This window comes from Antechinus flavipes, chromosome 5, assembly GCF_016432865.1.
Source record: "Antechinus flavipes isolate AdamAnt ecotype Samford, QLD, Australia chromosome 5, AdamAnt_v2, whole genome shotgun sequence".
Classification (NCBI taxonomy): Eukaryota; Metazoa; Chordata; class Mammalia; order Dasyuromorphia; family Dasyuridae; genus Antechinus; species Antechinus flavipes.
In genome coordinates, this window is record NC_067402.1 from 12,530,293 (window position 1) to 12,556,506 (window position 26,214).

At 52.2% G+C, this 26,214-nt stretch overlaps 2 protein-coding genes and 1 long non-coding RNA gene across 5 annotated transcripts in view; 2 read left to right on the top strand and 1 right to left on the bottom strand.

The window, feature by feature from the left end:
• The window catches only part of DNAH11 (dynein axonemal heavy chain 11), a 277,853-nt gene extending 277,361 nt beyond the window's left edge, over positions 1 to 492 (top strand). Inside the window, exon 82 of the mRNA XM_052001418.1 lies at positions 39 to 492. Coding sequence (XP_051857378.1) covers positions 39 to 286 — 248 coding nt within the window. The 3' untranslated portion in view covers positions 287 to 492. The remainder of the gene's footprint in view (positions 1 to 38) is intronic.
• CDCA7L (cell division cycle associated 7 like) lies at positions 389 to 26,214 on the bottom strand. Of its 2 annotated transcripts, XM_052001416.1 has the most exons (10): positions 26,098 to 26,214; positions 12,348 to 12,479; positions 7,990 to 8,118; positions 5,819 to 6,220; positions 4,775 to 4,846; positions 4,511 to 4,678; positions 3,681 to 3,803; positions 2,574 to 2,723; positions 1,543 to 1,679; positions 389 to 1,295 (listed from the first exon to the last, which is right to left on the bottom strand). In XM_052001416.1, the coding sequence occupies exons 1-10, from the start codon at positions 26,119 to 26,121 to the stop codon at positions 1,265 to 1,267; spliced, it is 1,368 nt and encodes a 455-aa protein (XP_051857376.1). In that variant the 5' UTR covers positions 26,122 to 26,214; the 3' UTR covers positions 389 to 1,264. The 2 variants fall into 2 exon arrangements, with proteins under 2 accessions (XP_051857376.1, XP_051857377.1); XM_052001417.1 differs by lacking the exons at positions 12,348 to 12,479; positions 26,098 to 26,214 and adding an exon at positions 8,273 to 8,365.
• LOC127564696 (uncharacterized) lies at positions 13,718 to 23,783 on the top strand. 2 transcript variants are annotated; one of them, XR_007954336.1, is made up of 5 exons: positions 13,718 to 16,346; positions 16,790 to 16,871; positions 16,994 to 17,135; positions 21,050 to 21,213; positions 23,346 to 23,783. It is a non-coding gene; the product is annotated as an uncharacterized LOC127564696 (long non-coding RNA). The 2 variants fall into 2 exon arrangements; XR_007954337.1 differs by having other exon boundaries at positions 13,718 to 16,331.

Below are 26,214 nucleotides of genomic sequence, written 5' to 3' on the forward strand. Positions count from 1 at the left end.
GCATTCCATACAGCAGTGACCCGTGTGCTCTGTCCTAGGAGCGCGCTGGGACGTCCAGGCCGGGGCCATGGCGGAGGCGCGCCTCATGGAGCTGAGCTCGCCCATGCCGGTCATCTTCGTCAGGGCCATTCCGGCGGACAGACAGGACACGAAGCTCACCTACGAGTGCCCCGTGTACCAGACCCGGACCCGGGGCCCCACCTACGTGTGGACCTTCAGGCTGAAGAGCCAGGAGAAGGCCGCCAAGTGGGTGCTGGCGGGGGCGGCCCTGCTCCTGGCCGGGTGAAAGGGGGTGAAAGGCAGCAGCCACCCCTCAAAGATGTCCTGCAAGCGTCTTCCACAGAAATTACTGAGGACGTGACATTCCCCCCTCCCCAAAAAAGAAAAAGGGAAGGACGGGAAGAGACAGACAAACCAACACGAGTGCAAACCCCCAGAGAAAGGCCGTGCTCTCCCCGCCACCACAAAGCGTCTGCAACCCCAGAAACAAAAGTTAAGGCTCGTATCCCTTATGTGGCTTACCATGAAATCACTAAAACAAGACCTGAAAAACAAGGCTGAGAGTGCCCGCTCCCCAAGGGGAATTCCTGCTCTAAGAGACCAAGCGTCAAATAAAAGTCTTTGTGTGGGCTTTGGGGGGAGGCCCCAAAATGGGTTCCTTTCCTAAAGGAACGGAGAAATGGGCCGGGCAGGTTTTTCTATAAGCAAACTGAAAAAACAACGCTACACTTTCAAGTTCTTCCAAATAATTGCACTTGGTAATAAAGGGTAAAGGAAAAAAGCCCCGATTCCAAATCTCGAATGCGTCTCGGGCCGAGGGCAGCCTTGTCTTCCAGGGGTTACTTTAGGGCACAGTCGATACCTGAGCATTTCCTTCCCAGGCCGGGAGGGTCTTATCAAGTTTTCTCCTTGTAAACTTAACCTGGAAGGTTAACAATATCTACATTATTCTCATTGTGCTTTTCAGTTAGAAGCGTTTTTTGTAAAGACCTCAATGTACTAGGCTGGCTATCGCGGGTCATGGACAATCCAGCGACCCCCGTACTAAGACGATGCTTTCCTGAGAAACTTTACAAACATGGGACAAAGCGTCACAAACCGCACGCAGGAAGAAGCCAAACTGCTGAGTTCCCCCCCACCAACAGCTGCTCCCTGTACAAAGAAAACCGTCACAACACTCGTCAAATCTGGAACATCGATGGGGAAGGGGGTCTTCCCGACAAGACCCCTCCCCTTCCCCATTTCTGGCCATTTTCTCTGCATCCTAATGGTCTTCAACCAGTTGTTTCTGTATGCTGAGAGACAGATGGGAAAAAGACTCGGCTGTTTACTGTAAATCAGGGTATACCTTTAAGCTACATCAAAGTTCCATTATAAAAGCTCCCCTCCCAAGGGCGTAAAGTATCCCAGGGCAGCCTGGCCCTTCCCCACGCACTAAGACTTTGGGGGCCCCCTCCTTGTCACCCCCATTCTTGGTTAACTCCTCTGTCCGGTTTCCTGATTTCCCTTTCAGCTTTTAGCCAGGCCAAAAAGGAGCCTCACCTCTCCAAGTATTCTTTCACGTTGTTGTAGCCATAAAATTTTGCCAGGTGGATGAGGATGCCGGTGGCACATCGCCCGTCACGCCGCCGACAGTAACTGCAATTGCAAATCCCCCGGCAGGGGGGGCACACCCAGTCCTGGGAGGAAGAAAATCGGGGAGATGCAGAAGACCCCGCTGGGAGGCGAGGCCGGAGGGGGTGGGGATGGAAGGACACCTGCAGCGTGAGCCCTCTCACACACCCCTGTGGGGAGGGGGAGAGAAACATGGTCCCAGAGCTTCTCTCTGTCCAGAGCAAAGGAGGCGAAAAGAGAGAGCGAAAATGGAGGCAGAAGTTTGTGACCATCTACTGTGTCCAGGCCAGATTTGACTCCAGCTCCAATACTGCGCTACTTGGGATCGATACCAAATAATAAAATATTAATCATCACGAATAGCATCATTCTGGTGAGAAGGCAGCTTTGTTTGCTGCTGCTGCAAAGCTTTCCCTCACTAACGGACCCATCCAGTTCCCCGGATCCGGTCCCTGCCCTCCCAGAGATGCCCACGGGCTGGGAGCTTTCTTTCCTTTCTCCAACTTCTCTCTCGCCACAGGATGACCACGAGCCCAGCCTCCTTCCCCACTCCTTCCTCTTCCTTTTTGGGATGTCGCACCACTGGCTCGCTGACAGCAAACTTAAATCTGACAATATGAGCGAATGGCTTGTTGGGAGCTCTGCCATAACGGTTCCTCCTCATTCGAGCAGCTCACTACCTCCTTAAAGCACTTTCAATTCTGCAAAGCTTTGTAGGCATTTAATCCTCAAAACCAGCCTGTGAGTACGGCATTTTCTACTTTACAGATGGGGAAACGAACGCTCAGACAGGTGGAGTGAATTACCCGGCTCAAATAGTGAAAGCTAGAGGCAATATTCGAACCCAGCTTCAACTCCATTTCCAGTGTAACAGATATTACAACTGCCATGTAATGCCACAGCAATATGAGTGTCTCTTTTCAGCAACGAGATAAGAAGGAAAAGGAACGGCCACCTACCGGGTCCAAGAGAGCCGACTTTACGTCTTCCCCGTAACGATTCCGGAGGCACGGGCCGCAGAACTGCCCCCTGACCCCCCCGCACTCCAGGTTCCGACACACTGTCTTAGTATCGATGGTCTTCTGTCGGCATTGATGGCACGTGTTACCCTAAGGCGTGGAAGAAAGCAGCAAAGGGATCGACAGAATTTCTCTGCACGGCCGAGCAGCTTCAGTCCATGGCCACTTTCCAAGAACCCGCTCCCGAATCTGTCTGGCATCATTGCTCATGCGCCAACGAGCTCATTCTTCCCTCTTACATAAAACTGGGCAGACGCCTTGTTTTTTGCCTCCTTTTAGTAAGCGCCTGCCCGTAGTTGATATTTAATAAATGTCCAGTGATTGAAATCCTCTTTCACATTATGGACAAAGTGAGCCAACAAGACTTAAGGAAGGCAGGTTGGAAAGGGCACTGGTCCTCCTGGGCTCGATTTTTGCCTCCGGTATTTATTAAGGCAAGAGAATTCCCCCGGGCTCCAGTTTAACCACCTTCCAGCTCTACATCTGTCATCCTAAGCAAGCTGAGTTCATTCCCTACTACGGTCCTCCCTCAGAGATGACATGTTTTGCCTCGTGGAATCTCGAGCCCCCTATAAGTCTTAGCTCAGATGCCCCCACTTTTCTGGGGAATTTTCCGATGGCAGCGCTCCTCTAGCCCCTGGCAAACTGCTCATGCTTCCCACTAAAACTTTTGCCTACATTTCTTATTAATCAGTGTACGTGGTTTTTCATCAAATAGAATGCAAGCTTCCTGAGGCCAGGAAGAATTACTCTTCTGTATCCTTGGCACCAAGCACAGGGCTGGACATGTAGTAGGGAATTAATGCCGTCCTGCTACACTGAAGAGCCAATAGAACAAGTCCCCAAATTGTCCAGACTGTAGCAACAGTGACCTGCTTCTCCTCCTCTAAAAAATCGCCTTATTGTGAGTCGGAATGACTCACTTTATGGCACTCTGGGCCCTGATCCGGGTTAGCATGCAAGAGAGAGTCCAAATACCAGTTCCCCTGCATGGCAAATATGGGAAGAATCACCTTAAATATGGGGTTTGGATGATGACGTCCTTACCAGAACTTTGTCGTAGATTTTATCTCTCACAGTGATGGCGACGTTTTCTAGGTCATCTTCGGTGATCTCATCCACTGTCCGGTAAGAAGACATACGCCGTTTTCTGTACACGCGGCATTTACCCTGCAAAAAGAGCACATGGGTCTGATGGTGGGAGCGTTTAAAGCCCCGGGGGTATCTCACTGCTTCTGAGCCTGTGCTGATAGTTAGAGCTGGAAAGCAAACCTGTAAAGCTTCCACCTTCTACCAGTCCACCCAGTATCAGAACTACCTGCAATAACCAGAGAAGGGACAGGGCTCCTATGGGGCAGCCACATGGCCCGAAATGCCAGACCTGGTGTGCTCACCAGTCCCTTCAAAGCCAGTCTAGACGTCTTCCAGATGGTGACAGTGGACCTTTACTCACCTGCTACACACCTGCATATAAATAAATATATCTGTTCTGTCACTGCAGGTTTTTGTGAGGATCCTATGACAACATTCGTACAGAACTCTGCAAACCTCAGAGCACCTGTGATTGCTAGCTAATCAGGCCCTGCTTTTCTGCTTATAATCCATGAAACATTGAGCAAACCATGGCCTTTCTCTGGACCTCAGTTTCTTTAGTTAAATAATGGTAAAAAGAGTCTTTAAGATCCCTTTCACTCCCAACTCTATCAGTTAGCCTGGAACCTCCGGCAAATGCACAGAGGCCTCAAGGCCTTGGAAACTCCTATTCCCCTTGCTGGCTGTCGGGTTCTGCTCGCCATGCAGTTCAGTCTGGATAAAAGACTCACTCGTGGACTTAGCTCCACGGTCAGGGCTGAGCACTGAGGGAGTAAGACACGTACCCCGCTCCCTTTCTTCCGTCTCCTGAAAGCGTACAGGTCTTCTTCAAAGTTGGGGGACACGGTGAAGTTTTCCACGGCAAACTTCTCTGGAGGCCGGGCACTGCGGGTGGGGTTCATGCGGCGAGTTATCTGTCCCTCTGAGAAAGCCCGCCTGACCGGCTTCTTTTTCTGGAAGAAACAAAGAGTGAGGCTGCTTCTGAAACCCCCTCTAACGGGAAGTGCTTCTGTTAAGGGGAAGGGTCAGAAAACAAGATTTCCACTTACGTAAGCTGGGCTCGGGGTCTGCACCGGGAACAGCTCTGGGAGAGAGTGCAGTTCTGCCAGTAGCTGAGCAAGCTAAGGAGGAAGAGAGACAAACGGTCACTGCTCGGGGCTCCCGCCTACTGGTCAAGAAAGGATCCATCCCTGGCCCTTGGGGGCCCCCGAGGGACACCCAGACCTCTACCCTTGGGGTCCCTTCAACATGTCAACCGCAACCCAGACCAAATATCCATTTACGGCGCTCCAGCAACAACCACGATACCCGAGGCACGGCTTCCCAGGCTGAAATTGACACATCCCTGAAACCGACACGAGTGAAACCGACACGCTAATCCCCTCCTAAGCCAGTGAGCGCCAGACGCCGAGTTCCGGGACGGCAGCACTTTCAGCCAGTCCACGTTTTAGAGAAACGCCGCGGACTTTTTCTTCAGACATTTGTAACTTAAGTTTCCACATGTGCGAATGGGGTTTTATCATGTATGGCTACTTTCTATCTGCACCGAACACACTTGGATGCACATTCCTAACACACGATGTGTTATTTACCCCATATGTGAATGGAGTCCCCACCCCCACATACATACGTCTCACACATGCACATTGTACACACACACCATCCATTTTATATGTGTCTGTCTAGAAGGCAGGTGCATTTACGGACTCACAAAGATTCATCCTTCTTTCACATATTTATTGGGGGAAGGGCATAGAGTCCAAATGAGTGCTTCCGTCTCCCTGGCGAGATAACCTTCTAAATCTCACTGAAGGGGAGGAGCTAAGAGTCAAGGGTCCAAGTTTAGATCCCAGTTCTTGATATTCTGCTTCTCCTTTCTTGGCCTCGGTTCTCACTGCATAATTGGGATGTTAAACTAGTTGATCTCCAAGGTTTTTTGTGGTTCTAAAATGTGCAATCCTCAGTAATTTAGGGTAATTCACTACCAGGGTCCCATGAAAAAAACATGACTCTGCCCTCCAAGAAAAAGCCCGGCAGGCTTGGTTTTCCGACCTATGGAGGCAAGATCGCCATCAGGGAAAGCTATCTCTTACCATGGCTTTGTTCTCCTTGATGTTCATGGCTCTTTTGATCAGAGCATCCGAGTGGGTCTGGCCCAGGTCCGAGTCCGTCTGGCCCAGGTCCGAGTCCTCGTCCGACTCGGAGGTGGATCCTTCCACAGCTCTCTTCGCCGGCCTACCATTTTTCTTTCTTCTCAAAGACTTCGATTTTTCACTCTCATCAAAATGTAAGCTAGAAAAGGATGGCTCAGAAAACCTGGTTTTTATATCTGCTTTATTCTTTGTGGGGAACTGGAAGGCAACTCTTAGCCCAAAGCTGTTTCTTCTGGAGGCCGTCTTTGTTTTGGCTTCTTCCTCCTCCTCCTCCTCCTCTTCCTCTTCACTGCCCACATGCCTGTCTCCAGCATCTTCATCACTCATTTCTGACTCTGTGAGCTAACAAAGGGAAAGAACAAAAAAAAACTGGTCTTTTCTCTGGCTACATAAGACAAATATAAAGATGCAGCGGTAAGAAAATTGGTTAACATCAATCAATAAACACTTATTAAGTGTCTACTATGTTCCAAACACTGGGAAATACAAAAGGGGGAAAAGCGTCCCTGCCCTCAAGGGGCATATATTACAATTGGCTATATTACAATACAAGAGAGACAATATTACAATATAAGGGAGACAATGTGTAAACGAACATATACAAACAAGTTATTCCACAGAAGCCAGAGAAAAATTAGCCTGGCACTAGTCAGCGGATGGAATTTGTGAGAGTGAAGGACAAGCTAAATGTTAACTAGTCCCCAAAGACCAAGAAGCCTCCTACCAAATACATTCAAAGCACTGAGCTAATGTCAGATATTATTATTAAAGTTTTCAGCAAATATTATTGCTGGAATGAAAAAAACTCATACTTGGAAATGGAGGTAGGTTCCTTGGTGCTCCTATTGTCCTCTGAGGAAATCTGAGTCTGAATTCTTAAAGGGGGTGGGGGGTGGGAACTGCATCAAAAAAGGGGACGGGGACGAGAAGGCTGCTGATTGGGTAGCATGCTGGTCTGGCCAGAGCAAAAGTGCTACATCCACTGGCAGAGGCCATGCTGGATGACAAGGGAGGGGCTAGGAAAAGGAAGAACCATTTTTTGTAGTCCCAGTTGTTTTTTATAAATCTCTTATTCAAAAACCACAGAAGGGCAGCCAGGATAATGAAAGGTGTTGTCATAAGACTGGAGAAACTGGCGATGCTGATCTGCAAATAAGGACTCAAGAGCCAGAGGACCAGCAGACTCCCAAGGATGTAATTCACTATCTTGAGAAATCCCAGGAAAGGTTAAGGCAGGTGGGGGGAGAATATGTGAGGGGGTCTTGCTGTGGAGAGGTAGAAGGGATGAGGGGATGGGCAGGAAGAGGAAAACCCAAGGCTATGGGTAAAGGTTATGGGTAAAGGGGAGTTATGGTTATGGGTAGCACTTTAGAATCAAAAGGTCAAGTTAAACTGGGAGCCTTCCCCAATGGGGATTTCTCTGTGGCTGGGGAAGGTAGGCCTTCCCGTATGGCATCCTGGCTGTCCAGATAAGAAAACCAAACTTGCAATGAATCGGAGGGACTTGTTTACCCCAAGTGGGGATGACAGAAAAACAAAAATAGTTCCTAAAAGGGTGAGAGAGAAATTCACTGCTGAATGTAAGGACTAAGTGGACACATTTTGCAAGGTGATATTCCGGAAGCATGGGGTAGTACGGAAGCTCCTAGAGGACAGAAAATGCTTTATTTTGAGGTCCCTGGCACCCAGCACAGTCCCCCATCCATACAGCAGGAGCTGATCTCCAAGGTCCTCCCCAGCTCTAGGCTTATGATTCTACGGGCAAACACTCCAACAAAACAATGGAAAGAAACAGACTGGAATGGATTAATAGGTCATAAATGTAGACCTGGAGGGGACCTTAGAGGCCATTTTGGTACAAACTCCTAAAACTGAGGCGCATTCAAGTGAGTTCCCACTGGTAGCAAGTAGCTGAACTGGATTTGAATCCAGCTTCAAATTCAGATTCAAAACCGCTCACTGCTAGGTAACATCTTAGCTATTGATTAATTAAACTCAAGGACTGAAGGGTGGGGGAGGTTAAAAATCAGTTATAAATAGAGAATACTTTTACTGGGGGGAAATAATATATTTCTATAATCAATCTTGCAAGTGTTGGATGGGTAAATTACCATTAGCTCTGGGGGACTGTTGAGTTCATTCTGGGTAAATCCTTCAAAATCTTCCGTCTCCGAGTCAGTATCCTCGGTGAAAATCCTTTGCAGTTCTTCGGTGATGTACTTGGAATGGAAATGCATATCCTAAAACCAGCACATTAAAAAAATTTAAAAATTAGAAAAAATTAAATAAAATAAAATTTAAAAGCTATCAACCCCACCAAATTCATCAAATTAAATTTTACTTAAAAACAAGAAGAAAGTTTTGTTTGAATTCACTTCCTGGCAGATTTACAACCTCAGTGAAATAAGGCCAGAGTCCGGAATCTGCTTTTATCGGCAGAGATGCAGAAGTGGGAAAGCCAGAGAAGAAAGGAGAAACTCCATCAATCTCCAGGCCGACGGCCCCTTCCCCACTCTCCCCGGCTCTTGGCGGGCCAAGAGCCTTCTCTGAGGCTGTCTATCTCCAAAGCTCAAGAGCAAAGGCTGTCAGCAAGCAGGATTTCCTTCTTCATGGCCGCAGCCCTGGGCCAGGATTTCCTGGTCAGAAAAAGGAAGCCCCTGAAATAGTCCAGTCCCCACCCCGGGAGATTTCTCTTAGATGGGGGAAGCTTTCAGCAAGCTGCATTTGCTTGGGACTAGCTGGCTTCTTTATAAAAAAGTAAACTTTTTTCTTCAAAAAAAAAAAAAAAAAAAGAAAAAAGTAAAAACAGAACAAAAAACCCCAAAACTCCAAACCACTTTTGTTTATTGACCCCTCTTAAGAGAAGGAGGAATAAATAGAGACAGACAATTGCAAATCCAAAGCTGTGCCAGAAAAACCTCCCAAGTCCTGGGACCTCTGATCTTGGCCCATTTGTCAGTGTCCTTATCTGGTAAGTCAGACTACTCATTTTGGACTTTATTCATCCAGAACCATCCCACAGTTTCACTTTAGAGCAAACTAAAGGGGCCTAGAGTCTCTCAAGAGACCTGCCAAGCCTCTGAATGACGGTCCCAGGCAGGGTGCCGGGCAGCCAGGCCTTCCTTGGGGCCCCGCCGGGGCTGCCCTTCCTTGCACCTGCTACCTAAGCCTGCAAGCCCTCTGAAGGCAGATTCTGGTCCAGCTCGGTCTCACGCTATCTGAACCCAGAGTAAAGCCTTTCAATGTCTCACTGCCCTCGCACAGCCAGGCCCGTTTGGCCAGACTAAAGCCGGCTCCCCACGGTTTCCTGCAAACCTTGGACCTCAGACAGTCTCACTTCACAGAGGACCCTGGGCCAGACTAAGCAGCCAGAGCCGGGCCCAAGATCCACAAGAGGTGGAGAAATGACTCTAGGGAGCTGCATGTGACTCAGTCTCCTTTTCTTCGCCCCCTCCTCACATAATTATGTATTATTTCATATTTAGATAATCTCTGGAGGAAAACAAGGAGGAAAATTGCCAAGGGAGCGGGAGGAAGGACAGGGATGCTCCTGCAGCTCAAGGACGGACCCATGAGTGAGTCACTGTAAGGTATCTTTGTCGGCTCCACCCTCAGGGCCACAATAACCAGGGCAGCTGCGGAGGGAGCCGGGGACAAAGGAAGCCATCTGAAAATGCTCCGTCTGGCTGGACAGAGGAGCCCTCAGCTCCTCTGGGCGTCCCTCAGCAAGGGGGAAGGACACCAGGATGCGTGAGGGCCGTGTTTGGGCGGCCTGTGGCCAGTCTGGGCCCCAGAGGGGCACAGAGGCCATAAACAGAAGCACCTGTGTGTCCATCTGGAAGCAGATAGCCCCCCCATGGCTGCCTCTGCTTCCCACTCAAGGCAGCTCAAACTTCAAGAGAGCCCTGAGAAGGCTGTGGGAGCCAAGAGGTTCAGAAAGTCTGGGCTGGGAAGCCCAGGGCCTTGGCCACGGGCACGAGGGAGGCCCCACATTCCCCCACAAGCAGGTAGACTCTGCTGGGGAAATCTCTACTTAGTCACGGCAACTCGGTGGCAGAAGGGAGCCCTCAGCTAGAATGGACATGGGACGGCCGGATGGGGAAGGACTGGGGTCAGCTGGTCTAACCTGAGCTGCCGTCCAAAGTCTCCCAGTGCGGCCCGGCCTCCACGAGACTCATCCCGAACCCCAATGCCCGGCTCTTTCCTCCATGATCAGCTCCGGCCACCCCGAAGGAAGAGCCCTAGTCCTGATTTCCCCATTAAAGCTGACCTGGAGCCCCTTCCCAATGTCCTGAGCTGCACCAAGGCAACAGGCAATAAGGCGGCCTGGGGCCTCCCCCAGTTGGGAGCAATGCTGGAATGATCCAAGCTGAAGGGAGGCCGACAGAAGTGGGAGGACCTGGAGAGAGCCCCCTCCTGAAAGCCAGGTCCAAACCTGCCCTGGGTCTGGCCTGGGTCACATGAGGACCTGCCCCCAAAGGGGCCCTGAGACAACCTGGAGGGCCCGTCCTGAAGGTGAGCCCCATCACAAAGCCCTCCCCCTCCCCAAAAGGGAAAATCTGACCACAGCTAATTATCGTGATGCAAAAGTGTGCCGAGAAGTACCAACGGGACCGCAAAGTGTCCAGAGGGCCGGGACTGATCCAACAGGCCACGAACCCACAAGCTAAGTGCTCTCTGTCCCAAGTCCCCCCTTCGCCATCTTGTGGGAGGCAGCAGGGCTGGCGTCCGAGCCAGGATGATGCGAGTTCCGATCCTGCCGGACACAAACGGCTCTGTGAGCCTCTCGGGGCCCTGAGCAGCCCTCTCAAATTACACGTAACTATGTATGTAAAATTACATATATAGTCAATATATAAATTACAAGGGGCTGACATCAGTGATGCTGTAAGTGCCGTCCAAACCAATGTGTCTCCTGGAAGAAGCAGATGGGGGGAGGGACCAATCCTGCCTCGGATCCCCACGCCCGGCCCGCTGCAGGTGCGCGCTGACCGCTGAGAGACCGCTAAGAACGTCCCGATACTCAGTGTTCCCCAGGTAGCCCACACGGGCCGGGGACAAGTGCCCGGTGCAGCTCCTCTGATGGGGAAGGAGAAGAGCCTCTCCCAGGGCAGGGGGGCTGCTCCCACGGGGCTCGGGGCTCCCTGCTCACCCCCCACCTCACACAGAGCTCGCGGGCGTCCGAACGAGTGGGGAGGTCAGTCCGGGGGTCTGTGACGCCGATGGCCCGTCCACTGGGCAGGGAGCAGCCGGTGTATTTTTCAGAGCAGCTCAGTTCACAAGGAAGCCATTTACTCACCTGTCAGGACCTGGCCCTGAACGAGGAGCCTGGATTTATGGGCCTCTTTTTCCAGAGCCAATGTTGTGCTGGGCACAGACTCACAGAAGCTGTCGGAGGCTCCGCGGAAGGGCCGGGCCGAGCCAAGCCCCACACAAGGAGCCCCAGGAGAGCCTGGGACGGCCCGGCGCCGAGCCTTCCTCGGAGGGCGCGCCAGGAGGTACCAGGGGCCTCCTGCTGGAACGCCGTCCGTCTGGCGCTGGGACGGCCCGGCCGGCTGCCAGGAAAAAGCCTCGGGCCCCACAGACGTGGGGAGAAGCGGGCGGGGAGGCGCGCCAGGCGGGCGGCTTTCAGCTCTGGAACTGGGGGCCAGCTCAGCCTGCGGGGCCCTGGGGGTCGTTCAGGTTCGCCCCAAAGCTGGGGGACATCGGGCAAAGGGGAGATGGAGCCCCACCAAGGGAAGACTGATCGGAGGCGGGAACCCCGGGGCTACTTCAGCCAGGAGCCCCCCCAGGGGCAGACACTCAAAGTGAGACCCAATGCGGCAGCGCAGGCTCACCGAGGCCCACCAGGCCAGGGGGCGGCCGCCCCCGGACCCAACTGCACTGGCTGCCCTCCGTCCTCCCTCCCCGGCGGGCCTTGGTTACAGCCTCCTCAGTCAGAGCCAGGCAGAGGTGGGGGGGATGAGGAGAGGGCCCCCCCCATCCTTCCCTCTGACCATGTGGGAGGCCCTGGGGCAAGGCAGCAAAGGCTCTGCCTGAGGCTGGGAGGTTCATGGAGACCCCCCCCCAAAAGGGGCAGGAGCAAAGCTCCTGGGAAGGCTCCCCTGGTCCTCAGTGAGGCAGGGGCTCAAAGGAGACCCGAGGGCAGGGCGAAAGGCCCCGCCCCAAGGTTCTGACCCGGTGGGAGCCGCCCCTGCCGAGCTCCTGGACCCCGACGTTGCCGGGCGGTCCCGCCTCCCCGAGCCAGACACCGGGACCCGATGCCGTCAGTACCGACCCCCCCCCCCCAGACCTCGGACCCGGCGCTGTCCTGCGGGGTCCCCCCTCCCCGAGCTGGACCAGGACCCGATGCCGTCAGTACCGCCCCCCCTGAGCCCTCGGACCCGACGTTGCCGGCGCTGGGGGGGAGAGGCGCCCCCTCCCTTCCCCCAGCCCGGAGGACCCTGGCCCAGCCTGGAGCCGCCCTCACCTTTTTTCCTGACTCTGAGGAGTCAAAACTCTCTTCCAGGTACAGCGTTTCCATGGGAATGTCATCTCCAAAGCCGAAGAAGTCTTCCTCGTCGCTGGGGGCGTTGAAAATGTCAGCCACCTCTTCGGGGATCTGCGAGGGAGAGGAGAAAACAACACGTGACTGGGGGCGGGGCCGGGGAGAAAGGCGCGTCCCCTCCCACGCGCCCCCTGGCGGGAGCCCCGGGAAGGGCGGCGGCTGCCACGGCCCAGAGCGCAGACCCCAGAACCGAGGGTCCAAACGGCCCTCGGAGGTTCCCAGGGGCCAGGAGCCCTCCGCACCGAGCCTCAGTTTCTGCATCTCTGCAATGGCCGCCCGACCCTCGGAGGAGAGACACCGGAGCCGTGGGTGAAGGCTAGAGCTGTCCAGGTGGAATGGACCGCTAGGGGGCGCCAGAGTGCGCAGGAGCCTCGGCATCCCGAGTTCAAGTCCAGCCTTAGAGCCTGGGCAAGTAGCTTCCGCTGTGCTTGCCTCAGTTTCCCCATCTGTAAAATGAGCCCGAGAAGGAAGGCGGACCCTTCCGGCATCTTTGCCAAGAGAACCCCAATGGGGTCAGAGAAATGGGACCAGACTGAAACAACGGGGCAATAACAGGGCCACCTTGGGCCCCCCTCAGTGGGGGCTCCCCCTTGCAGCGCTGCGGGGGTCCGTCGGAGCTCCCGGACTCAGAATGGAAAGGACCCTAGAGGGCGCCCGGCCCGCCTCTCATTTCACAAAGGGGGAAGCTGAGGAGAGGCCTCGGGAAGGTTGGCCTCCAGCTCTGAAACTGGGGGAGCCAGAGGTTGGAATCCCAGGCCCCGGGGCTCAGTCTCGGCTCCGAGCCCCTTCTCTGGCCAAAATGGCCAGCCAGCGCCAGGCTCCTCCCGCCCGCCTTCCCCCCACCGGGTTTGTGGGATCCCGAGCGGGGACATGAACTTGTGCCGCAGACAGGCCCCAGGTTTCCGGGGTGACTCGGGCCGTCCCTGACCCCCAGGGCCCCCCAGGTCCCTCGGCGGCTCCGAGCAGCGTCTCAGAGGGGCGAGGCGGCCAGCCTTCCTCCTTTCCCCTGCCGCGTCCCACAAGTCCTTGGGGCTGCCGGGATGGAAACCTCCCCCTCCAGAGCCAAGAAAGGGTTAAGACCCGCGCATTCCGGCTCTAACGACTTAATGGCAGCGAGTCGGAGGGGCCGGGGGCGCCCCGGGTGCATGAATCCGCGGCTGGGGCCGAGCCCGTCGCCCCCAGTCACTGTGCGGGAGCCCCCACTGCTGGGACTGCGCTACGGCCGCTCATTTCTCCTTCCCCGGCTATTACTTCCGAGTCGGCGCCAGGGGGGCCATTAAGGGGGTGTAATTACCGATTAGGGACAAAAGGGGGGGAGCCACTTTCCCAGGGGAGGGCTTATATTTTTAATCTCTCTGCATTCTCTGGGTAGGTAGGGGCTCCGATTAAAGGAACTTGTGTGAAGGAACTTCAAAAGGCCTCAGAATAAGGGGGAGTTTCAGAGCCCCCCATTCCAGCCTCATTTTTCCAAGCATCTCATTAAAACGCTCAGAAAGTGCCCCCCCTTCCCCCGTCCCAGCAAAGGCTCCATTTACCAGCCAAGAAGGAGAAGGCGGGATCTGGGAAGGCAGACTCCCCCCTCCCCCCCAAGGACCCTACATCAGATCCCCCCACTAGCGTCAGCCCCCTACCGGACCGCACACACCGCTCAGGGCCCCAAGGGCTGGGCTGCCCCTCCACCTCCAGGGCCCAATGTTTAGAATGAGTCACGGTCCAGACCCAGAGCTCACCGGACCTTGGTCAAGGAGAGGTGGCCGGAGACGGCCCCATGGCTGACCCCCGGAGTCGGGAAGGGTCAGCCTCAGAACCCAAAGGTCCCCGGGTCCCACCCCTGCCTTTTACAGATGGGGAAACAGAGGCCCCAGTGAGCCCAGGGCTCCCCCATGACTCCTCCAGTCTTCCCCACCCAGCCCCGACAAGAGCTCCTGGCTCCTGCCCCAGAAAGCAGGACCATATTCCCTTCTGTCTTTGCGTCCTTAACCCAAACAAACAGCTAAGTAATGAATGGATCCCCTGGCGAGCCCCGATCCATGTTGCTGCTCAGATCCGAGTTCTTTGCCTCAGCTTCCCCATCTGCCTTATGGAATCTACCCCCAGAGCCTGCATGCGAGAACACGGTAACGTTCCACGTGCCCCCTCAGCCACGGGGACCCCACGTCCCACAGGGCTGGCAGCCCAGCAGGCCCGGCCGCCGTCCGGGGCTCGGCTTTCCGGCCCAGACCAACCCTGCGGAGTTCCTGCTCGCTTTCTCAAGGCCTCTGGCCGTTCTCCAAGCCCAGGACCTGGCCTATCTGGGGCCTCCGGGCGAGAGCCCATCTCAGTCTGGCTCCTGCTCCCAATGGCCTCCCAGTCCTTCTGACCAAGACTACCTGGGCTGCTTTCTCTTTCCCCACCCCAACGACCGGTACCAATTGGGCCCAGCCCAGAATTTCTGAATTTAAGAGTGGAAAGGGCCCTTGGCGGCCATCGAGTCTAACATTGTTTGGGGCCCAGGGGAAGGTCAGTGATTTACATCCAGAGAGCCATGGAAATGGAGAGTCCCGCTGGCCCGCTAGTCGCCCGGAGATCTGAAAGGCATCGGCTCCGATCCGGCCCCTGCCCGGGCCCTCCCGGAACCCGGGATTAATGACTACCCCGCCACGGCCTGGCGCCCCCCGCCCCAGCAGACTCTGCGTTCCTTGAGGACAGGCAGCCGCCCAGCCCAGACAAGGGCTTAGACATGCCAGAGGAGCCTCCTTCCCGCTGACTCAGAGCCAGGGAGGAAGAGGCCTGGAGCCACTACTAATTCGCCAGGAGCCCTGGAGACCGGACAGGACAGTGTGGATCGGAGCTCCCCGACACGTTCTGGAAAAGAGCCCCTCGTTAAGAGCTCCTTCCCTCACAGACCCAGAAGGCTCCACGGCCCGGGAAGGGGGCCAGTTCTCTGCTGGAAAGCAGAGCCTGGAAGCCCAAACACACAGGGAGCCCGCTGGGAGGTTCTGGGAAGGATCCGGAGTCAGGAAACCCAAAGCCCAGGCGGGAGCGCCAGGCCCGCTCGGAACGGAGCCCGTGACTGGGATGCGATGGACGGGCTGGCCCAAAGCCACGCTAATAACCGGAAGGGAAGGGGTCCGCCCGCTGGGACCCGCGAGGGTCAGAGGTCAGTGGGTCCAGCCCAGTGGGTATCCCACCCTGACCCAGCCGACCGCGGCTCATCTTTGCACCTGCTTCCTCGTTTCTAAATCGTGAGCCTGCGATTGGCAAAAAGTCTGCTTCTTAATCACTTGCCCCTCCTTCCGGGCTAAAAGCAGTGAACTTGGAGACTTTCACATCCCCAGTGGGAGTCTGGTTTGGGGCATCCATGGGGGGCAGATGGAGGAGGGGGGAGGGCTGAAGTCCCCCAAAAGGGGCTAAACCTGCTCCAAAGGGGCCGCCGTCACCAGGAGGCCAGTCCAGGCTTGACCTTAGGAGGTCCGGCCTCCCTCCCAGCAAAGGCCTGGCGGGAATGGACTCCCAGAAATCCAAGGCAGGGCAGATGTCGGGTCCAGCTCCGATCCTGGAATTCTGTGCGCTGGTCCCTGCCCCAGGCCCCAGGTTCCATCCCCCCAGCAGGGATCAAGGGCCCTCCCAGCACCAGAGGCCCCGAGACCAGACAGCCCCAAGTAAAGCTGCGATTAGTGGGGAGGAAAGGGACTTCAGGAGCCTGGGGGCCATCTTGGCCCCCGAGAATCTTCCCAATGTCCTCCACAGAAATGGGGCCCGACCTGAGGGCTCCAGGGCGGAAGGAAAAAGGGACGGATCGAGCAGGAAATTCCCTGAAAGGCTCTGAAAAAGGGTCCATCTGTAAAGTGCGAAAACGGCCCCAACTGCATCCAGTCAACATGAGAGGGATGGAAGCTGCCCTGGTTCTGTGAGCTGGACACACACGTACGGAGGTCTATGGTGCACTTAGTATATAACACATATTTACATATATACACTTATAAACGTGCGTCTATATATTTATATGCATATATTGTGTGTGTATCATGTGTACGTGTGGGTACAGAGGGAGAGAGATATAGAGATAGGGATAGAGAGAGAGATAAATAAAGACAGATCTATATGGAGATAAACACATATAGATATAGAGATATATCGAGATAGAGGCAGAGAGACATATAGAGATAACTAGATAGAGATATATATAGAGAGATAAATCGATATAAATCTATAGAGACAGATCTATATGGAGATAAACACATACAGAAATAGAGATATATCGAGATAGAGGCAGAGAGATATATAGAGATAATTAGATATATAGACATAGAGAGAGAGAAATAGAGAGACAGATATAGCTATGTAGAGGTAGATTGATCGATGGATCTTGGCACATGTATTAGAGTCCGGCTTTGAAGACCCCCAGGGAGCCGAGCTCAGAAGTGGACAAGCTGCCTCTCAACGCCGAGGACCAAGAGGTGGCAGGTACGGGACAACCCGGGGAGGGCCTTTGGGGGACGGGGTGAGTTTGTCGGGAGGAGGCAGGAGCCAACAGCATGAGCTCCTTGCAGACAAGGGCTGCTTCTGTTCTTTCTCTGCATTCCTAGCGCTTCCTTCCCCCATCTTGCCTAGGAGGGGGTTCTGAAAGGCTAAGGCAGAAGCTAAGAAACTAGTATGTGAACCCGGCTCTCTCCTGATTCCAAGAACACCGCTCAATCTGCCAGCCCATCTTGCCAGCCCATTTTACAGGTAAGGAAAACAGAGGGACGAGGGAACAAAATGGGACCAACTTCCAGCCAGCACGAAATACTGAAAGGCCGAGTCGGTCCCTTGTTCGGTGCCGTGTCCTTCCCCAGTGGGGTGATCCTAGCAGGTAAAAGGATGGGCAGAAAGGGGAAAGGGGGGCCCGCAGAGCGACAGGACCCTCTCCCTCTTCCTCAAGACAGAAAGCAGTCAGGATTGGGCCCCTGGCCGTCACCGGCAGCAATGGCTGCCTCCGCGCCCCAGCTGCCCAAGGACGCACTCCATGGATGTGTATGTTTGACTACGAAAGGGATTTTTTTTTTTGGGGGGGGGGGCGCAAATGCAAACCTCCCGGTCCCCAGGACACTGACGTCTTGCCCAGGAGCGCCTTCTCGGCCGGATCTGCCGCAGACCTCGGAGACGGCCAAAGACCACAGAGACGGCGGCCTCCGGGACGGCCCAGATGTGTAGGCCGATTGATCCCTGCTCACAGGAGAAACGAGGGAGGCCGGACTGTACAAAGAAGCCCATTCAGGCCGTGAGAGCAACTTCCCCAGGTGCTTTGGGCGGGGCCGTTAAAGGCAGATTCTCAAACCCTTTTTTAAAGAGGTTTTCCACTTGAAAAGCTCTGAGACGACTGGTTTCTGAAGGTGTTCCCGAGTTCCTTGCTGAGAGTCCGAGAAGAGGGAAATTACTCTGTGTGCCAGAGAAAAAGCATCTCCTCTTCCTCCGGGGGAGAAAGCCAATTCGGTTCCATCAGTCTTTCTTCCATGGCCGAATGTGCCGTACTTTGCCCAATCCTGACCCTGAACGGGGCCACAAAATGCTGACTTTAAAAGCAAATCTTAATCAGGAGACGGTGCGGAAGGGCCGCTTTGCAGAGCTCCAAGCACTACACGCACGCTGGCCATCGGTGCTCCTGTTCGAGGGCTGGGAGTTTCTTCTACACCGTCTCTTAGGGAGTCTCGAAAACGTCGGCGTCCCCAGCCCCAAAGGGCCGAGTCTAGAGAGAGAAGAAGCCTTCGGGGCTGTCTCAGTTAATTCCATCGTCGTACAGTCAGGGAAACTGAGACTCGGGGACTTTGTGACACAAGGAAGAAGTGTCAGAACTACGACTTAAGCCTTTCCCGGTTCAGTAAGTATGTATTTATTGTGTGAATAAAACTGGGGTAGAAGCTGAGAAAGACACAGAGCTCACGAAAAACCCACCTCGTCCTTGCCTCAGAGAGCTCACGGACCGGAGGGGAGATGAGGAATAAACCCCCAAAACGATATTGTAGGGTGGGGGTGTCCAGCACGAGGGCCCCAGGCTAGATTAAAATGGAATTGGGAAATACTGGATAAAGGTAAATAAAAACATGGCCTAGATGGTGTTAAGGTACAGAGATCCTTATGTGTGGTTTAGTGGCTCATTTCCCCTGAGTTAGGGAGCCCCCCAAAAGTGCACGGGGACGGTCCGAGCTGGGGAGGAAGACATCCTCAGAAAGGGGCCGTCAAACCCCCCACAAAATCTCATCAAGTTCAGGCCATTTTCCTCCAAGCAGGCCGCATCTCACATGACGGACACCCAGCCCCCAGCCGCCAACAACCCACTGGCCCCCCAGAGAACTAAGCCCTGTGGGGACGGGCCCTGGGTCCCATTGGTACGGCCATGGCGCAGTCGTGAGCCCAAGGGCCCTCACAAATGCTGGTGGATTAGGCAATTTTATCTGCAAGCCCCTAAGTGTATGTTTGCTTCTACCCTAGCACCTACCACAATGCTCTGGGCCCGCAAGAAATGCTTTCTTCAGTAAAGGGGAAGGGAAAATGCATTTCTGTATAGCACCTACAACATCCTATGCAACTTGGTGGCTAAACTGTGCTAAGCAATTCACAATTATCTCATTTGATCCTCAAAACAAGTTTGGGGAAAAGGTACTGCTGTTACCCGCATTTTACACACGGAAAAGCTGAGGCAAATAGCCAGAAAGTGACTTGCCCAGAGTCACACAGCTGGAAGTGTTTGTGGCTGGATAGAAACTCAGGACTTGGTTGATTTACAGAAAACAAGGAGAAAAGAGACTTCCAGCTCTATCTTTAAAAAAAGAAGGGAGAGAGGACAAAGTCAGGATTGCAAAAAAGGCAGCAACTCACCTGAACTCACTCCAAAACCCAATGAGAAGAATGCTTAAAAATGGAGAACTGGCCAAATGCAAAGAAAAAGAAAGAAAAGGAAAGGGAAAAAACACACAAAAATCACTTTAGGAAAAAACTCCTACTTTTTAAAAAAGTAGCATTGGCCAAATGAAAAAAAAGATGTACTCTGAAGAAAATAATTCCTTAAGTTAGAATTGAGTAAATGGAAGTGAATAACTTTGTGAGAAATTGAGAAACAATAAAAAAATAAAAAAAAAAAAACAGAAGACAATATTAAATAGCTTATTGGAAAAACATCTGACCTGGAAAATAGACCTAAGAGAAAAAATTTTTTTAAATAACTGGACTATCTGAAAGCCATGATCAAAAAACCAGACAGGACATTATCTTTCAAGGAATTACCAAGAAAACTACCCTGAGATTCTTTACCAGAGAGTAAAATGGAAATTGAAAAGAATGTATTGATCACCTCCTAGAAGAGATTTCAAAATGAAAATTCCTAGGGATATTACAATCAAATTCTATAACTCCCGGGTCAAGGAGAAAACATTGCAAGCAGCAAGAAACAATTCAAGTATCTTGGAGCCACAGTCAAAATAACACAAGAGTTAGCAGCTTCTACATTTAAGGATTGGAGAGCTTGAAATGTATTCTGGAGGGCAAGAATCACCTATTCAGCAAAATTGAGTATAATCCTTCAAGGGAAAAAATGGATAGTCAATGAAATGCAGAACTTTAAAGCATTCTTGATGAAAAAACCAGGGCCAAATAGAAAATTGGACTTTCAAATACAAGACTCGAGGGAAGCATAAAAAGGTAAACAGGAAAGGGAAAGGATAAGGTTAAAGTGTTCACCCTCCTACATGGTAAGAGGACACTTGTAACTCAAGAATTTTCTCATAATTAGGGGGAGAATATATAGACAAAAGGCACAAGTGTGAGTTGAATATGAAGGGATGATATCTAAAAAAAAGAGAAGATCCTAGGAGAAAGGGAGAGGTAAAAGAGTATAAATTATCTCACCTGAAAGAAACAAGAGAAAGGAAGGAGGAATGAGTGAATCTTCAGAGCTGACTCAAAAAAGAGAATAACACACTTAACTGGGTGTAGAAATCTATGTTATTGTTAAGTATGCAGAAAATAAGAAGGGAAAGGGATAAGAGAATAAAGGAGAGGGCAAACTGGGGGAGGAGGGTAGTCATTAACAAAACATTTATGAAGAGGGACAGGACGAACAGAGAGATGATAGAATAAACGGGGGGAAATAGTTAACAAAAGTAATTGAGGAAAAAAATGGCAGCAAGTTTCTCAGATAAAAGATTCATTTCTCAAAGATATAGAGAACTGAGTCAAATTCATAAAAATAAGAAGCATTTCCCAATTTGATAAATGATCAAAAGACTGAACAGTTTCCAGATGAAGCAAAGTTATCTATAGCCATGTGAAACAACTCTCTCACTCATAATTGATTGGAGAAATGCAAATTAATAAATACTACCTCATATCTATGAGACTGGCTAAAAGGACAGGAAAGAAAAATGGGAAATTGTGGAGGAGATGTGGGGAAAATGAGACACTGCTGGTGTTGGTGGAGTTGTGGGTTGAGTCAACCATTCTGTAGAGCAATTTGGAATTATGCCCCAAAGGCTATAAAACCATGTATAATATACCCTTTGACACAGCAATACAACTACTAGATCCATATCCCAAAAGAGATTTTAAAAAATTAAAAAGGGAAAGGACCCAAATGTCCAAAAATACTGATAGCAATTCTTTTTTGATAGCAAAGAACTGGAGATTGAAGAGATGCTCATCAATTGGGGAATGGCTGACCAAATCGTGCTATGTGATTGTGATGGAGAATTATTGTGTTATCAGAAATGAGCAAAATGCTCAGAAAAAACCCTGGAAAGACTTCTATGAACTGATGAAAAGTGAAATGCACAAGGTAAGAGCAACGGTGTAAGACCATCAGCTGTGAATGACTTAGTTCTTTCAACAATGCAGTGATCTAGGACCACAATGAAGGACTTGGGATGAAAAATACTGTCCGTCCCCAGAGAAGGAACTGGTGGTGTCTGGATACAGACTGCAGCACTCTATTTTTACTTTATTTTTCATTTTACTTTACTCTCTTGAAGATTTTTTGGGTGGGCTTCCTTTTTTTTTTTATCACATGACTAACATGGAAGACTACACACGTATAACTTTTATCCAATTCCCTGCCTTCTCAATGAGAGAGAATAGGAAGGGAGGGAGGAAGAGAAAGATTGTGGAACTCAAAAGTTAAAAAAAAGATGAATGTTGAAAATTGTTTTTACACATTAATGGAAAAAATACTAAATTTTTAAAAATCCAATTTCTTTATTGGAGGGTAGGTAATCCAAATTATCAGCTCCTTTAGTATTCTCAAGTTGTATGGGTAAAGTCACTTTTACAAAATATCCCTGGACAGTCCTAGAAACCCAAACTCTAAAGCAGTGGTTCTCCAAGTATGGTCTAGAGAATCCTGGGGATCTCTGAAACCCTTTTAGAGGGTCTACAGATTCAAAAATAGTTTTTATTTCCAACATGGTAAATGTCTATAAATATAACCCAGATAAACAAAAACGCTTTGGAGAGAGCCTCAATCATTTTTAATAGGATAAAGATATCCTATTATCAAACAAAAGTTTGAGAACCACTGCTCTAAAGGAACGGTTCTGGGTCACCCAGCTCCCACTTGCCTTCTGGACTTAGTTCCTCACACCACTTCCCAAAATCCACTTTCCACTCAAACTGGCCAAGCCCCCTCGGTGCCCGTCCCGTGTGCCAGCTGCCCCGCGCCCCTTCCTCCTGGCCTCTTGTGAGTTCCTCCAGTCCTCGTCTTGGAGGACCCAGCTCCTGATCCACGTCCACTCTAACCTCTCTGTCCCCCAGAAGGGAAGTTCTGGAGGACAGGGACTGGCACATGACGGGTGCTTAATAAATGCTTGCTGATGCCGGGAGTCAGATCCCCGAAGTCCCATTCCTTGAGCAGAGTAGTCACTCACTGCATTTCAAAGACAATCCTAGGAAACAGGCGGCCGTGGCAAGGCCAGCTCCAGCTCCTGGGCTCTCTTTGGCTAACTTAGGCTGTTCGCTTGCTCTACGTGGGGCCTGTACAAGTGCCTCATTTTACAGATGTGGAAGGTCAGGGACACACAGGTATGCCTTGGCTAGAGCCAAGAGTCGGACAGAATTTCTCTGAATCCAGAAGCTCCTTCCTCCACAGCAATCAGTAACATTATTACAGTTCCTTATCAGTAACTATACTGATCCATATCATTAATGGAGAGCCAGTAGGCGTGGGTCCCTTGGATTCCTGACCCAACCTTGGACGAGAAGCCACAGCCCCGGAGCTCTGAGCAGAGAGCCCCAGGCTGGGAGGGAGGGGGCCCAGAATTCCTCCCAAATCAGGCATGCTCGGCTACCTTCAGTCCCAGTAGGGCCGAGTAACAGGCCGGGACAGACAAAACCATCGGCTGGCCGTCAGTCTGGTCAGGCTTATGGGGACCTTACGGACCATACGTGGGTTTGTTGGGTAGATCCTGGGCGGGCTGCCATTTCCCAAAGGGAAACCCAGCTAATTCGTGTCTGCGACTGGCTTGGAACTCGGGTGGGTCATCCTGACTCCAGAGCCAGCACCCACCGAGCCACCCAGCCGCAGGAGCCCTCAAACACTCTCCAGAGCTTCCAATGTTTCTCCTCCCTCTTCCTAAGCCCCAGATTCAGGTTTAATCTGCTTTACTCTCCTCGGCTATGCGGCCTCTTAGGAAATGACTTCTTGAGTCTTTTGAATGAGCTCATTTCATTCAGCATTTGTGAAGGGCTGTGCTGTGTGTGCTGTCGGGCACAAAAACGGCAACTCACCTTCCCTCCCCGAGCTCGCGTTCTCCCAGACTCAGAGCTGGCCCAGGCTCTGTAACCTACCTTTCTTTCCACAAATGTCATTCTAGTCATATTCAGATTCAACCATTGAAATCGAGAGCTGCAAGGTGACCAAGGCTTCCCAGGCCAATCCATGCAAAAAATCACAGCTGGAACCCATTTATTTTACAGATAAGAAAACTGAGGTCCTACAAATCTGGAGGGAAAGAGCTTTCTCCAGCCTCCCACGCCAGACACAGCCACAAAGAGTCGCCCTCTGTGTCCCAGCCCACAGTCATTCTCCGCTCAGTGAAACTGAAAAGTACAACTGGCAAACGCTGACAGCAGCAGCAGGCAAACTGCCACCACAACAATCGCCTGGGTCTGGGCTGCCCATTTTTGTCTTTAAAACACCTGACCTCGCCGTTAGCAATTTGTTCCAAGTGGTGGAGTATGTTGGCGGGGCCTGGGCGGTAAACTCAACACAGTAAATGTTCATTCAACATGTCTGAGAGACAAAAGATGAAGGGGAGGAGATAAGGAAGAGGGAAGAGGGGATAAGGAAAAGAGTAAAAGAGAAAGAAAAGAAGAAGGAAAAAGAAAAGGAGAAGAGGGTAAGAGGAAGGAAAGAAGGGGGAAGAGGAGGGAGAAAAGAGAAAAGGGGAGAATAAGAAAATGAGGAAGGTGAAAAGGGGAAGGAAAAGAAAAGAGGGAAGAAGGAAAAAGGGAGACAGGGAAGGGGAAGAGAGGAAAGAAGTGGGAAGGAAAAGAGGAAGGTGGAGGAAGAAGAGGAAGAACTGGGAAGAGAAAAGGGGAAAGAATAAGAGGGAAGAGGAAGGAAAGAGAGAAGGAAACGGAAAAAGGAGAAAAGAAAAGGAGAGAATAGGAAAATGGTGAAGGGGAAAGTGGGTAAGGGGAAGAAAAAGGAAAAAGAAAAAGGGAGAAGGAAAAAAGAGAAGGGGGAAAGAAAAGGGAAGAAGGAAAGGGAAGAAAACTAAAGGGGAAGGGGGGAAAATGAGGAATGGGGAAAGGAAAAGGAAAAGAGGAAAGAGAAGAGATAAGAGGAAAAGGGGGAAGGGGAAGAGAGGAAAAAGAGGGGAAAAGGAGGGAAAGAGAAAAGGGGAAAGAGGAAAAGGGTATAGGGGGAAGGGAAAAAGGGAGAAAGGGAAGAATCCAGGTTTTGTAATATTTTAGAGCACATCCAATCTCCAATTCAGCCCTCCCACTTCTATGTAATATATAGTGTCCTTGTTTATAGTTCCCACCGTTATGTGGTACCCTCAGATAATGTGACTCCAGCCAAAGAATGAATTCTAAGTTCCTGAATTAGGGAAAACAATAAAAACAACAACCCAACCGTTGGTTAAACGCTCACTACGTGCTGGGGCTCATGGTTTTGGCTAGTTTCACCCAGAATGGACGCTCCTGGGGGCAGGTCCCATTTTCACATCTTGGAACCCTGGCCCTGACGCACCCGCACAGCTCACAAGCGCTCCCAGCCCCGTTAGGTTGCCAGATGGCCAGCAGGAAGGCTCTCAGATTTGGTACCAAGGCAGTCCCTCCCCTGTGTCTCAATGCCCTCACCTGCTAAGTGAGGGGGCAGGGCTGGATAGTGGCTCCCATCTCTTGGGCTCTAGATCCATTCTATTTGATTCATTCCCCCCATTTGAGGGCAGAGGACTGGGGGAAGGGCAGACCCTTGTCAAGAGTGGGGCGGCCTACAGATGCAGAGCCCCAATTGGAAGCCAGGCCGTGTGGGCCCAGCTGTTTCTGGGGTTCCCCCGGGCTGCTCCTGGGAGCTCGGGCCAGAAGCATCACTCACGGGGCCAGGTTGAACACAAGGGGCTCTCTACTCGCAATCCTGGCTTCCTCCGGCCAGCCGAGACAAATAATATGTATTTTTCTTGTTTTTCTTTCTTCCCCTCATTTAAAAACTTTCTCAAACATCAAATACCTCTCCCGGGCTACGCTCACCAACAGACTGAAAACAAACTTTACGGCGGTTTGATTCAATGTCATAAACGGCAGCGATTCCGAAGGAAGCCTCCCCACCCCATCCCCCAAGTCGGGGGATTGGGGTTCAGCCAGGGGTGTGCAGCAGCCAAATGGCGAGGTGGGGGCGGGCCAAGTAACACTGGCGGAGGTTCAAAGCACTCAACACTGGGTCACTGTACTAACTTGGGGCATTCCAATTCCAGCCCCACCTTCCCCATCCTCCTCCTCCTCCCTCCGGGCCCATAACGCGGCAGCACGGGCAGGGGAGGGGCAGAGGGGGAGGAGGAAGGAGGATGTATGGTGTAAACACATCCAAAGTGGAAAGGTGAGGCTGAGCCCGCAGGTCCGAGGGGCCCCGAGCACTGCGGCCCCGCCCCGGCCTCCTCTCCTGCTCCCGGGACCCCTGGGGTCACCCACCAGGCACAGAAGTCCCTTCCTATTCCAGCCTTTTTCCTTTTTAGTTTACAAGGCAGTGCTTCGGTTCCCCGGGACCACATCTGAGCTAGCTCGTTCCCTCGCCTTTCTTTTCCAATTTTACTTTTCTTACCGACTAGAACAGTGTTTTATAGAGTGGGGAGGGTCCCAGACCTCACCCCAGAGGCGTCTGGGAAACCTCCCAGAATCCCACACCAACAAAACCTCTCTCCTAAGCAACAGCTGGGGCGAGTCCTCCCGAAATCACAGCGCTTCCTTCCACTTCTAAATTCCAAATCCGGAGGAGCCGGCCACGGGAAGACTAAGAGCGAGTCTTCCAATTAAGCAAGTTCCTACCAGGGATACCCAGAGCGCGCGCACGGGCCAGCGTGCAGAGGGAGAGGAGCCGTCGGCCTCAGCTGGGAAAACTCCCGGCGCGAGCGGGGCCGGGCATGGAGACAGCCAGGGAAGGGGGAGGGATGGAGGCAGGACGGGGCCATGCGTGTGCTCGGGCTGCGGGCGCCGGGAGCCTCACCTTCGCCGCTGCCGCCAGCTCCATGCTCCTCAGCCGCCCAGGCCGGGCTCTGGCTGCGCGCCCGAGTCGCCGCCGCCACCGGAGCCGCCGCACGACGTCCTAGAACGTCCGGGTCCG